This window comes from Panulirus ornatus, chromosome 1 (assembly GCF_036320965.1).
Source record: "Panulirus ornatus isolate Po-2019 chromosome 1, ASM3632096v1, whole genome shotgun sequence".
NCBI classification, from domain to species: domain Eukaryota; kingdom Metazoa; phylum Arthropoda; class Malacostraca; order Decapoda; family Palinuridae; genus Panulirus; species Panulirus ornatus.
Genome location: NC_092224.1, coordinates 86,174,921 through 86,189,319, shown reverse-complemented (window position 1 = coordinate 86,189,319; position 14,399 = coordinate 86,174,921). Strand labels below are relative to the sequence as shown.

General features: G+C 38.7%; 1 protein-coding gene across 2 annotated transcripts in view; it reads left to right on the top strand.

Moving 5' to 3' along the window:
* Nucleotides 1-11,133: 11,133 nt before the first annotated feature.
* The window catches only part of LOC139750434 (PX domain-containing protein kinase-like protein), an 87,624-nt gene continuing 84,358 nt past the window's right edge, over nucleotides 11,134-14,399 (top strand). For both annotated transcript variants that reach the window (XM_071665247.1, XM_071665238.1), the window contains exons 1-2: nucleotides 11,134-11,379; nucleotides 14,029-14,220. In XM_071665247.1, the coding sequence (XP_071521348.1) occupies nucleotides 11,278-11,379; nucleotides 14,029-14,220 (294 nt within the window). In that variant the 5' untranslated portion in view covers nucleotides 11,134-11,277. The remainder of the gene's footprint in view (nucleotides 11,380-14,028; nucleotides 14,221-14,399) is intronic.

Here is a 14,399-nt window from a genome sequence, read left to right as displayed (position 1 = left end):
TGTACTTGTGTTTGCCCCCCTTTTTAAACCAGGTACTCCCAATCACCAGTCCTTTTTCAGCACAGAACTCCACAAGCTGTTCACCATTTTCATTTACTGTACTGAATACCCCATGTACACCAATTATACCCTCAAATGTCACATGAATTCAAATCACTCATCATTGATACCCAGTCTCTTGCATCAAAACTGCTGACACACTTACTCATCTGCTCACAGAATACTTACTTCTCATGCTCTTTCTTCTAATGGCCAGTACATATGCAATGATAATCACCTATCTCCCACTATCTGCTGGCATTTTTAGACCTGTCAGTTTGGAATGCAATTATGATAACACACTCCCACTAAAGGTAGACAATGGATGTGAGGGGATGCGGTTTTCTTCGTCTGTTCCTGGTGTTAGCTAGCTAACACAGAATGATGAAACTGCAGAAGCTAGTGAATGAGGAAAAGTGTGTGAGGGGGAGAAAATTGAGAGCAAATGTGAATAAGAGCAAGGTTATTCGGTTCAGCAGGGTTGCTGGACGAGTTAGTTGGGATGTAAGTTTGATTGGAGAAAAGTTGGAGGAAGTGAAGTGTTTTAGATATCTGGGAGTGGACTTAGCAGTGAATGGAACCATGGATGTGGAAGTGAGTCACAGGGTGTGGGAGGGGGTGAAGGTTCTGGGAGCGGTGAAGAATGTGTCGAAGGAGAGAACGTTATCTCAGAGAGGAAAAAATGGATATGTATGAAGGAATAGTAGTTCCAACAATGTTGTATGGTTGCAAGGCATGGGCTGTAGATAGGGTTGTACAGAGGAGGGTGGATGTGTTAGAGAAGAAATGTTTGAGGTTAATGCATGGGGTGAGGTGGTTTGATTTACTAAGTAATGAAAGGGTAAGAGAGATGTGTGGAAATAAAAAGAGTGTGGTTGAGAGAGCAGAAAAGAGTGTTGAAATGATCTGGATATATGGAGAGAATGAGTGAGGAAAGATTGACAAAGAGGATATATGTGTCACAGGTGGAGGGAACAAGGAGAAGCGGAAGACCAAATAGGAGGTGGAAGGGTGGAGCAAAAAAGATTTTGAGCAATCAAGGCCTGAACATACAGGAGAGTGAGAGGTGTGCAAGGAATAGAGTGAATTGGAACGATGTGGTATACCGGGGTTGAAGGTTGATGTGCTGTCAATGACTCTACCAGGGCATATGAAGCATCTGGGGTAAACCATGGAAAGGTTTGTGGGGCCTGGATGTGGACAGGGAGCTATGGTTTCAGTGCATTGCACATGACAGCTAGAGACTGAGTTTGAACGAATGTGGCCTTTTTGTCTGTTTTCCTGGCCTGGCAGTACCTTGCTGAAGCGGGGAGTAACGATGCTGCTTCCTGTGAGGTGGGGTAGCGACAGAAATGGATGAAGGCAACCAAGTATGAATATATACTTGAGTATTTATGTATATGTCTGTGTATATGTATGCATAAGTTGATATGTATATTTATGTATATGTGAGTGTGTGGGTTTATGTATACATGTGTGTATGAGTGGATGGGCCATTCTTTTTCTGTTTCCTGGCACTACCTTGCTGATGCAGGAAACAGCGATAAAGTATAATGTTAATGTGCTGAGAGGTGCAACTGGGGGATGTCTGATCATTATCTTGTGGAGGTGAAGGTGAAGATTTGTAGAGGTTTTCAGAAAAGAAGAGAGAATGTTGGGGTGAAGAGAGTGGTGAGAGTAAGTGAGCTTGGGAAGGAGACATGTGAGGAAGTACCAGGGGAGACTGAGTGCAGAATGGAAAAAGGTTAGAGCTCTACAAAGGATGTAATGAGAGTGGGGGAGGAATGGGATGTATTTAGGGAAGCAGTGATGGCTTGTGCAAAAGATGCTTGTGGCATGAGAAGTGTGGAAGGTGGGCAGATTAGAAAGAGTAGTGAGTGGTGGGATGAAGAAGAAGATTATCAGTGAAAGAGGAGAGAGGCATTTGATAATTTTTGCAGGGAAATAGTGCAAATGAGTGGGAGATGTATAAAAGAAGGAGGTAGGAGGTCAAGAGAAAGGTGCAAGAGGTGAAAAAGAGGTCAAATGAGAGTTGGGGTGAGAGAGTATCATTAAATTTTAGGGGGAATAAAAAGATGTTTTGGAAGGAGGTAAATAAAGTGCATAAGACAAGAGAACAGATGGGAACATTGGTGAAGGGGGCTAATGGGGAGGTAATAACAAGTAGTGGTGATGTGAGAAGGAGATGGAGTGAGTATTTTGAAGGTTTGTTGAATGTGTTAGATGATAGAGTGGCAGATATAGGGTATTTTGGTCGAGGTGATGTGCGAAGTGAGAGGGTAAGGGAGAATGATTTGGTAAACAGAGAAGAGGTAGTAAAAGCTTTGTGGAAGATGAAAGCCAGCAAGGCAGCAGGTTTGGATGGTACTGCAGTGGAATTTATTAAAAAAGGGGGCGACTGTGTTGTTGACTGGTTGGTAAGGACATTTAATGTATGTATGACTCATGGTGAGGTGCCTGAGGATTGGCAGAGTGCATGCATAGTGCCATTGTACAAAGGCAAAGGGGATAAAGGTGAGTGCTCAAATTATGGAGGTATAAGTTTATTGAGTATTCCTGAGAAATTATATGGGAGGGTATTGATTGAGAGGGTGAGAGCATGTACAGAGCATCAGACTGGGGAAGAGCAGTGTGGTTTCAGAAGTGGGAGGATGTGTGGATCAGGTTTTTGCTTTGAAGAATGTATGTGAGAAATACTTAGAAAAGCAAATGGATTTGTATGTAGCATTTATGGATCTGGAGAAGGCACATGATAGAGTTGATAGAGATGCTCTTTGGAAGGTATTAAGAACATATGGTGTGGGAGGCTAGTTGTTAGAAGCAGTGAAAAGTTTTTATCGAGGAAGTAAGGCATGTGTATGTGGAGGAAGAGAGGAAAGTGATTGGTCCTCAGTGAATGTCGGATTGCGGCAGGAGTGCATGATATCTCCATCGTTTTTTAATTTGTTTATGGATGGAGTTGTTAGGGAGGTGAATGCAAGAGTTTTGGAGAGAGGGGCAAGTATGCAGTCTGTTGTGGATGAGAGGGCTTGGGAAGTGAGTCAGTTGTTGTTCGCTGATGATACAGAGCTGGTGGCTGATTCATGTGAGAAACTGCAGAAGCTGGTGACTGAGTTTGGTAAAGTGTGTGAAAGTGTGTGGGAGGTAAGTTTGAATGGAGAAAAACTGGAGGAAGTGGTGTTTTAGATATCTGGGAGTGGATTTGGCAGCAGATGGAACCAAGGAAATGGAAGTAAGTCATAGGGTGGGGTAGGGGGCGAAAGTTCTGGGAGCGTTGAAAAATGTGTGGAAGGTGAGAAGATTATCTCGGAAAACAAAAATGGGTATGTTTGAAGGAATAGTGATTCCAAAAATGCTATATGGCTGCGAGGCATGGGCTATAGATAGAGTTGTGTAGAGGAGGGTGGATGTGTTGGAAATGAGATGTTTGAGGACAATATGTGGTGTGAGGTGGTTTGATAGAGTAAGTAATGAAAGAGGAAGAGAGATGTGTGATAATAAAAAAAAGTGTGGTTGAGAGAGCAGAAGAGGGTGTTTTGAAATGGTTTGGTCACATGGAGAGAATGAGTAAGGAAAGATTGACAAAGAGGACATATGTGTCAGAGGTGGAGGGAACAAGAAGTGGGAGACCAAATTGGAGGGGGAAGGATGGAGTGAAAAAGATTTTGAGCGATTGGGGACTGAACATGCAGGAGGGCTAAAGGCATGCAAGGAATAGAGTGAATTGGAACGACGTGGTATACCGGGGTCGACGTGCTGTCAATTGATTGAACCAGGGCATGTAAAGCATCTGGGGGTAAACCATGGAAAGTTTTGTGGGGCCTGGATGTGGAAAGGGAGCTGTGGTTTTGGTGCATTATACATGACGGCTAGAGACTGAGTGTTAACGAATGTGGCCTTTGTTGTCTTTTCCTATCGCTACCTCGCGCACATGCGGGGGAAGGGGGTTTTAATTTCATGTGTGGCGGGGTGGCGACGAGAATGAATAAGGGTTGTATGTACAATATTCCCTGTAAAGAGAGTGATCAGTTTCTAATCTACAAAGGTCAAACTTGGAATGTTCATAGGGTTAAACAGCATAAAGATAGTGTTAGGTATGGTGAAGAATTTAATGCAATATTTGTTCACCTTAGAGATTTTGATAAGTATTGTTAGAGATTTGGCAAAGGTTTCTTTTTTTTTTTCAAACTATACGCCATTTCCCGCGTTAGCGAGGTAGCGTTAAGAACAGAGGACTGGGCCTTTGAGGGAATATCCTCACCTGGCCCCCTTCTCTGTTCCTTCTTTTGGAAAATAAAAAAAAAAAAAAAACGAGAGGGGAGGATTTCCAGCCCCCCGCTCCCTCCCCTTTTAGTCGCCTTCTATGACACGCAGGGAATACGTGGGAAGTATTCTTCCTCCCCTATCCCCAAGGAAAGGAATTGTATTTAATTTTTTTCTAGCTCGATCTTTTATTTAGGATATTCCACTGTCTTCTTTTCGACCACTCTGTATTTACTTGACATAATGAATAACTATAAAAAAATCGAAGATTCGTGAAATTACCATTTAAAAATGTCTGAGAACCTAAGGTCGAAAAAAATACAAGATCTAGAGCAACAAACGCCAAAATAAGGTAACAAGTAAATTATGGTCTTCTACCAAAACCACATACAATATAATCCAGCATATCCATGATGCAAATAATATTTCTTATAATGAATTTATTGATCATAACGCTGTTGTGGAAAGGCCATGTTATTCCTAAGAACCGTGAGGACTGACTGATCGAGCCGGTGTCTGTTATCGAAGAGTGATAGTTTTTATACATGGTGTTTTGACAAGAAAATAGTGAAATTGGAGAAAAAATGTAGCTTAGACATTGAAGCTTATTGATACAGTGGTTAAATTGATGAGAACTGCTATTGACGTTTGTGTAAATAAATTATACATTTCCTTTTTCCATAGCCAGAGGTTGAACCATTATGTGACATTCATTTTTTCATTCATTTCAAGCTAGAAGTTTCAGTTTTCTAAATTGTTTCTTACATTTTTCATATATATATATATATATATATATATATATATATATATATATATATATATATATATATATATATATATATATACATACATACATATATATTCCTATTAATCCTCGGGGAAAATGAAACTCGATAAGTTGGTTCGATGGTCAAACTGCCGGCTATGACCTATAACAGCCATTTGAACCCCCACCCTCAGCTCAGGTATGACTACGGGTAAACACCAGCAGCAGTTGTAACCTGACTTACGTAAGGGTAAGACGTGGGTTGTCGTACACCCTGACGTGTGATGTATTCGTTAAAGTGATGTGATGGTAGTTAAACCAGAAGCCAATATTTATACGAATGTGATCATATGATTCACTCAAGACTTCTTTAAATTGCCTTGGGTTAGTGTTCTAACGAGAGGGTGTACACAGCAAGCTCTTGAGGAAATTATAATGCGAGTGATTTGAACAGAATCGACTAACGTTATCAGAAGGATTCAGACGCGTTCCAGAGGATACGAAAAAAATGTTTCTGAACAAAAACTTGTGACTGATTTGGGTTTATGAATTCATATTACCGGTGTAGGAAATGGCGAAGTTAAAGATGGAGTGCAAACTCCTCAAGCCAGAATGGTCATTTGTGCCGTGGTATAATGGACAACTACGGGAAAGCTGGTTGCCGTCACTCCTCTCCCAAGCAGTTAGTAGTGTCCCGTCACTCCTCTCCCAAGCAGTGAGTAGTGTCCCGTCACTCCTCTCCCAAGCAGTGAGAAGTGTACCATCACTCCTCTCCCAAGCAGTGAGTAGTGTCCCGTCACTCCTCTCCCAAGCAGTGAGTAGTGTACCATCACTCCTCTCCCAAGCAGTGAGTAGTGTCCCGTCACTCCTCTCCCAAGCAGTGAGTAGTGTACCATCACTCCTATCCCAAGCAGTGAGTAGTGTCCCGTCACTCCTATCCCAAGCAGTGAGTAGTGTCCCGTCACTCCTCTCCCAAGCAGTGAGTAGTGTACCATCACTCCTCTCCCAAGCAGTGAGTAGCGTCTCGAATGGAAACGAAAGAATCGCATGCTTGAACGGAAAGAATAGAAATCAGAACATTACATAAATAAGCGATATGGCAAAATAATTACGTCATGCAATGATTTGTGAACAGTATGGTCGATCCATTTATGTATTTATTCATATGAGAAATGTTTGGTAATAAAATGAGTGTGGTAGAGAGAGCTGAAGAGGGTTTTCTGGAGATGTTTGGCAATATGGAGAGAATGAGTGAGGAAAGGTTGACAAAGAGGATATATGTATCAGAGGTGGAGGGGACAAGGAGAACGGGGAGACTAGATTGGAGATGGAAGGACGGAGTGGAAAAAGATTTGGAGCGATTGGTCCCAGAACATCCAGGAGGATGAAAGGCATGGAAGGGATATAGTGAAATGGAACGATGTGGTATACCGGGGTTGACGTGCTGTCAGTGCCAGAGCCAGGGCATGTAAGGCGTCCTGTATAAATCAGGGAAAGGTATGTAGGGCTTGATTGTGGATAGGGAGCTGAGATTCAATACATTGCACATGACAGCGAGAGTATTCATGTGAACGGATGTGGCCTTTCTTTGCCTTTTCCTGAAAAAAACCTTTGCTAACGCGAGAAACGGCCATCAAGTATGAAAAAATAACGAAATCTTAATGAGTATATTTCCTTTTTAATGAAACTTATTGGTGCTTTTCATCATTAATGTACTTATCTAGCTGTTGATTAAAGTTATTTATAGTATTCATATCTACAACTTTGCTCCTAAAGATTCTCTTATTAGGTCAGTATTGTACCTACTTCCTTTTGATTTTATACCATTTTATGATTTGAATCTACAGCGAATGTGAAATGTTTTTCTTGTATTGTGCTGTCGGAGTATTCCGAAAATTTGATACATCTTTCAAAATGAAAATAGTTTATAGATCTCTCAGACCTTTTTGGCAAGGCTTATTCCAGAGGCCTAGTGCATTTAGTTTATTATCTTTGTATCCATTTGAGTTTTTCTTCATCTTTCATGAAGTCGGATGAACAGCGTATTATGAGGTCTGAGTAAAGATTATGTTATCCTCTTTGTGGTTTATGTAACTGTGACACTCAACATTTTTTTTGTGTGTGTGTGCGTTATCATGTGTACCTTGATATTAACATGTTTACGGTCATTACTGATTATCACTTAATATAATTTTCCCCTTACATTTCTAGTAATGGCTTACCAAGCATCATATATTTGTAAATGATATTTTTCAGACCGACCTGCATCACATTGCATTTCTCTACTCTGAAGACCATTGACCATGTCACTGACCATTTTATTAATTTGCCTGAAATACGATAGAATCCCATGCAGTCGTCTTTTGACTGAGCTTTATTCCTTGTATCCGTGTTGTTGGTAAATTTTGAAATTCTAGTTATGAACCATTTTTCAAATCACCTCTGTAGGTAATGAGGTGTACGAATCCTAGTATTATATAGGTAATGAGATGTACGGATCCTAGGATTATATAGGTAATGAGATTTACGGATCCGAGGATTATATAGGTAATGAGATGTACGGATCCGAGGATTATATAGGTAATTACTTTATAGAGGTAATTAATAGGTAATTACTTTATAGAGCCTCCCGCTATCCATGCTGGGATTTCATTTCTATGCGTGAGCTTAAATCTTATTTAAGATCTTTCCAATGTCGAAATCTTTTTGTAAGTCTGAGTTTTGATGCATTTATAGAGGTTTTGATAGCATTTATAGAGGCCCAGTTTGTATATGGATGATTAAAGAATTTTCTTCGATTCTTTAAGCACTGTTTTTTATCAGGAAAACCAAGATGATTATCGGTTATTAGTTTATCATTTGAAAATAAGTAGATTTTTTCCGTTAATTATTTTTCCTGACATTCTATCGAGAGCAAAGATAAGACTGGTAGGACGGTACTTTGAAGTGCATTTCCCGCTTCCCTCTTTCCAAAATTAATTTAGAATGTAGTAAAAGTATTGCAAGATAACATCTAAAGTGATTGTTTAACAATATAACATATGAAAACTCACGGCCAATGAGAAGAGGGTGCAGGGGTCCAAAAGGGGATCCGCGAATTTCCCGGAATTTCAGAAAATTCATATATTGAAGACTAACCTTCACATTTTGTGTGAGCCAACGTAGTCAAAATATTCTTAAAGCACATGACATAAAGCCGTAGTAGATTAAAACAGGATGATAAATGGAGAAGGGAAGCGAACCCGAAAGAAACTTTGTACCCCCTGATGAAATTCGTCTCGGAGGCCGTGTGAAACTAGGAGTCTAATTTAGATGTCGATTTTTTTTTTTTTTTTTTGAACAATCACTCCGTTTAAACGAAGGATTGATTCGTCCTTGTAGGGAGAGCTGCTTTTAACATCTGGGGTGGTGCTAGCTCTGCATCCTAACTTGACCAAGTTGAAAGCGATCCAACTTATAAACTCTTCTAGGCTAAGTTCAAAACTTAATACGCTCTTCATTAAGTAGTACTGTGGTTGTTTGCTTATACTCGACCACCACAAGTTCCACCACGGAATACTCGGCAAGCTGCCGCATCACATAACTACTGTGTGACCATTGACAACTCAAGGGTGGGCCGTTTTGAGAACTGTTTCTTTCCCTACACTTCAAAGCTTTGGAACTCTCTTCCAAATCGTGTATTTCCCAATAACTATGACCTTGCACATACAGAATTTTTTTTTCTATTTCCTCCAAAATTTGTAATTACTGTTTAACTAGACTGATACCCATCGAATAGAGACTGCAACATTGGTGGAAAGTCTGGATTAATCGACATATCGATGAGACTGGATTTCATACCATGTTCGAACTCTTGTAAAGATATTCAAGTATAGCGGTAGGGGGAAAAAAATCAAGAAAATAATTATGTGCTGCGTATGGAAGACTCCAGGTTTTACCATTTTGATCTAAAAAAAAAAAAATGTAAATGCTGATATCACTGGGAGATTCAGAATGCAGTATAATCTCTAAGCATCAAGGTAGGACATGATTCCCCAGGAGAGTAAAGCTTCATCCTCACATCCAAAAATAGGATAACAAATTAGTAGACATAAACGCACATCATACTTGGTCCCGTGGTATCAAACACCCGTGGACGTGTGCACACGGTCAGGATACGGGTGCACAGAAACAGACATGCGTGGACCCATACACGCATGAAAAGACGCACGCGGAGTCATACATGAAAAGACGCACGTGGAGTCACACACGTGCAGGTACACACACGAACACAAAATTGCACAACGGTACACACATGCGCAAGCGGGACTGAGAGTTCCTTTTTTTTGTCTTACTGTTTTCTTATTGATAATGCATTTACTGTTTTGCTACCGACTATTCTCATTGGATCACTGCAAAAATAGAAAATTTCAGGCTTTTGTGTAGTTTCTCGTTGCTTCCGATTTATCATATATGAAACCATTCACTCTCCCTTTTTACACAAGCCTTACACCCTTGATAAAAACTTCTCACAGCTTCTAGCAGCTTTTCTCCCACACCGTATAATCTTAAGACCTTCCACAAAGCATCTCTAACAAACCTATCGTATACTCTCTCCAAATCCACAAATGAAACATACAAATTCAGCTATTTTCTAAATGGTGGGGGCACACATGCCACCAGCTTCTGGAGCAAACACCACAGTAATTGCGCATATGAGGGAAAGTGAACCTGCATTACAGCGTCGGGCAAATTGATCAAGTTTCGACGTTATCCTTGGAGAATTTATAATTCGGACCACTTTTGACCCAAATCTGTCAAGTAAGGATGTAGAGCTAGAACTTCCCGAGATGTGAGAGCAGTTCTTCATACAAGGTCGAATCAATCCTTGGTTAAAACGGAACAACTGTTGTTTGAAAGAAAAGAAATTTGACATCAAAACAGGACTCTCAGGTTCATAGGGGTAGACTTAGCTATTTCCGTAATGTGGAGTTTGCAAGATGGCGTAAGTGTTACAGTAATATAAAGTATGTACATCGAGTCAAAAAGTGGATTTACTGGAGAGTCGGAGAGTCAAAGTCGAAAGGAAAGTTGAGGAATATTCCATAGAGAAATGTTTAGAGACTAGGTCCTGAGGGTATTAAACTTGTAAAGAATTCGTCTAACCCACTGAGATATCCTGTCAGAGTTTATGATTAATTTGTGTCGAGAGGAGATGCAGATCGAGTAAGAGTATAAGGAGCAGAATTAAGGATGTGGAGGAATGCATTGTTCATTCATCAGCGTATGAGTGCATTTGATCATTTTTAAAAAATACAAATTGTTGATAAAAAGAAGGAAAATTGTAAGAGACAAGTCAGAAACTCGAGGGACATCGTTGTTGATAGAGAAAGGGGGAAAGGCCGATCCATCAACAGTCACAGAGATAGATCACTCAGGAAGAAAGCTCAGATATAAAGGAGCAAATCGAGGAAGGGAGGCCAAAAGAGAGGAGCTTATAGAGGAAACTCCGATGCAACGCCTTGTCATAAGCTTTGGATATGTCAAGGGCAACTACATAAGATTAGGACAATGACGAGACATTATTAAGATAGGAAAAAATACCAGTAGATCTCGTTTTACGGAAGCCCAATCGATTATCAGAGAGGAAACTGAAATTCAAGATGTCTAAGATGGGATTTACATCAGCGAATGCTTCAAAGAGGTAGTTATGTGATTCGTAGATTAGGGATCGTGTGGTAACCCCAGGACCTTTACTAAAAACGTATATATATATATATATATATATATATATATATATATATATATATATATATATATATATATATATTGCCGGTAGATTAGTTCGCTCCTTTTGTGGTAATCTGTGAGACTAGCAAATACAATGATGACACCTGTTTGTTTACCTTTAACATTCGCTTTAGGTGAAAGCTTCATAACGTGATATTGTTAATCTGAATAAATTGATATTGTCATTCTGATATGAAATAAAGAAAAAAAATATTTCTATTTTTTTTTTTTTTGTATTGTATAGAGATTAAGCCTTTCAACGATGGTGAACAATAGTCTCTCGTTTGACACTTGGTGGGTGTTTACCATAATCAGCTGATGCGAAGTGATTACCAAGATACACGACATAGTCCTGTGGAGATTTGCGTCATGAGCTAGAATCTGGTGTAAATATTTTTCCGATAATCTTCAGTCTACCCAAGAACAAGCTAGATTCCAGAATGTCCGTATTTGAGAAGAAAAAAGACGATAGATTATGGACAGATGACTCGAAACCATTAGTATGTAATATTACAGACGCCCAAAATAGCGACGGACACATAGTAAGTTATTTTTCCAAACATATTGTGTACAGACTTGCAGAAAACTGTCCCCATTAATGTGCCAGCTAACCATATTGATACATCAGAAATTTTCACGATATACTCGTAACGTAGATACTCAGTTCCACTAATGTGAAATTACCAGAGATATTACAGAATTTGTGATATTAGTAGCTCAAAGAACTACTAAACTTAGAAGGACTCAGAGGGAAGTAGGGGTTAAAGCACGTAGAATATATATATGCTTACAAGATATATCGAGACTCAAAGAACTCCGCTTACTATTGGTCAATAATTTATCTACAAAAGGAAAATCTGATAATTTTGGGGTGTTAAAGCATGTAAAGGTAAAATTAGCTTAATAGATGCATGGAAACACAAGGTCCTCCACAAACAAAAGATCCATTGTTTATTCAAAATAAGGAAAATCTGATAATTTTGCAATTTTTGAATACTTGTGATTTAGTTTGGGACCTGGTCCTACCCTTAGGAAATGATTACTGGGTATGGAAATAAGGATTTAAGCGTTTTATTTAGATTATTGTTGTGTATCATCTGATGGCATGTACCAGTTCTGAGGCACCACAGAAATAAATAAAAAACAGATCAATAGACACCATATGTGTAGTTAAAATGATGTATCCCAGAGGAGCGTGATTTGATAAATTATTTTATTCCTCAGTGAAAAGTGGTTTAAGGGCTTTAATGATTCGGTAAAATGTGAGGCACATGTAAGTGAAACAGTATTATAGACCAACAAAACTGATCAAACTCTTGCCAGATCTCATGTTGGGCTGAAATTTACCTTAATGCTTATTAACATGCTCAAAATATACCAAACTTGCTGTCATTCTCCTTCTTCAGTGTTAATAACCTATTTGTACTGAATGGGGAGGGAGTTTTACATTCATAGGGCCCCACCTTTGGGACATTATCTACTGTCGTTTAACCTTTTAAACTTATATATGCTGTCCTTGATTACCATGTCTTTTCCAATTTATTCCTTTCATTCATGATCCTTATAATGTAAAACTACTCTACATCTCTTATTAACAAGATTCATGCTTAATTTTGTGTTAAGTTCTTTGGTTTTTCTGTCCTTATATCTTTTGAAGAATTGTTTTTAAAAACTTAAAAGTGGTGTTGAGATCACCCATCACTCTTCTCTCTTACATGTTGGCAAATTTTAAGGCGTATAGCCCAAAAACTGTGAATGAAGATAAAAAACTTAATTTATGGCTGTGGAATAGATTGGAAAACTCACCTTATGGCTATGTTAATAGATGGAACCTTATTTAAACTAATGCACAAATGAAGACACAAAACTGCTCCCTGTAGAGATAGCACCAGATGTCATTTTCTTTATGCCATGAGTTTCAAAATGCTCACAGTAGTGCATGATTCTCAACCTTGGCAGCAGTGACTAACAATTCACATTCATACATTATTTGTAGGAAAAGAAAGGAGACACATCTAATCTTTCGCAGTTTCTCAAGGGATAAGGAACAGTAAGATTACTTGTTGATGCAAAATAGACAGTAATTATGATAAAACAAGCTGGATATGCTGTAATGATACTTCTTTTAATGTTGCCTACTGTCTGATATTGTTATAACCTTTTCATTAGTGCTGTGTTCATTTGCATGTCTGTTACACAAATGTGTTCTATTTTCCATCTTGTAAGTGAGTATAAGAGAATAGTCTAATTATCTTGAAACATAATGTTAGATATTTTAACGTCATTGATTATTCAGGTGTTAGATTTGTATTCCAGCATGTTGCTGCTTTTAGTGCCTGTTATGGTGTGTTTTGAATTAAAGAATTAGAGCAGATGTTATAATCTTGTATGTTGTTTGCAGTTTTTAATGCCTGCTATGACTACATTAGCTATTGTAGAAAAATTTAAAGTTTTTAGAGATGCTTCATACCAGAACTGGATGACTTGATTTGTTTAAAGTGTCAGTTTTGAATGCTGATTCATAATTGACACTGTTTGCCCAGTATCCTTTAACTGTGAGCTTAGCACATAGATTTAGTGTGGGCTCTGTATGTTGACATTTACATCTCTCTACAAAAAATCCATAATGACCATGTCTTGTGCTGTGCTGTCACTTGAATATTATATTATTCCTGACTTCTCTGAGTTTGTTTGAATCATCCTGTGAATCCATGACTTGCTTGATACATCATATTTGGACAGATTCAGACTAGCATGATCCACCTAACTCGGTTTCGAATGACTCAAGTCTCATTTTTCTCCGGCAAGCAAATTGTTGATTAATATATTTTTGTCATCACTAGATGCATTATCACCCACAGAGTACTTTGCAGCTTGAATTGTGGCTGTGTATATAGTTTTATGTGGATTTTATGAACATTTTAAAAATTTGCCACTAAACAGAAGATTCATAAGTTTTACTGGAAAGCATTTCATGGTGCTTTTTGCTGTACTGTGAACAGTGTATAGTGGCTGCCCATTCTATACAGTGTCAGCAGAGTAAGTGTTTGTGCCATTTGGACAACTCATATTGCATTATTAATTAACTATGTTTTTGATGAAGTTGAAGTATGGTAATACACAGGTAAATCTCTAGAAGTTGTCATGATATGCTTCTGATACATATCTTTTAAAGGTTTTTACATCCACAGGAATATTTGCTTGAGGTTTGGCGAATCCCAGATATAGAGACTAGATGGTCTGTGAGCCACAGATATTCAGACTTTGCACAGCTCCATGCATCTCTGAAAGTAGGGAATGCTGTGTTGCCACAACTTCCTCCCAAGAAAGTGTTTGGAAATACTGACAGGGATTTTATTAATGAGAGAAAGGTAGCTTTACAGGTAAGGAAATTTTTCTTCATTGTCATCTTTTTAAGTTAGTTCATTATATAAAACCCTTGATGATATTGTTCATGTTATGGCTCATGCATTTCATACTAATCATATGGGGTTACTAGATTCTACTTGATAATCAATCACTGGATTTTAGTTGAAAGTATTGATTCACTTAAGATTGAAAG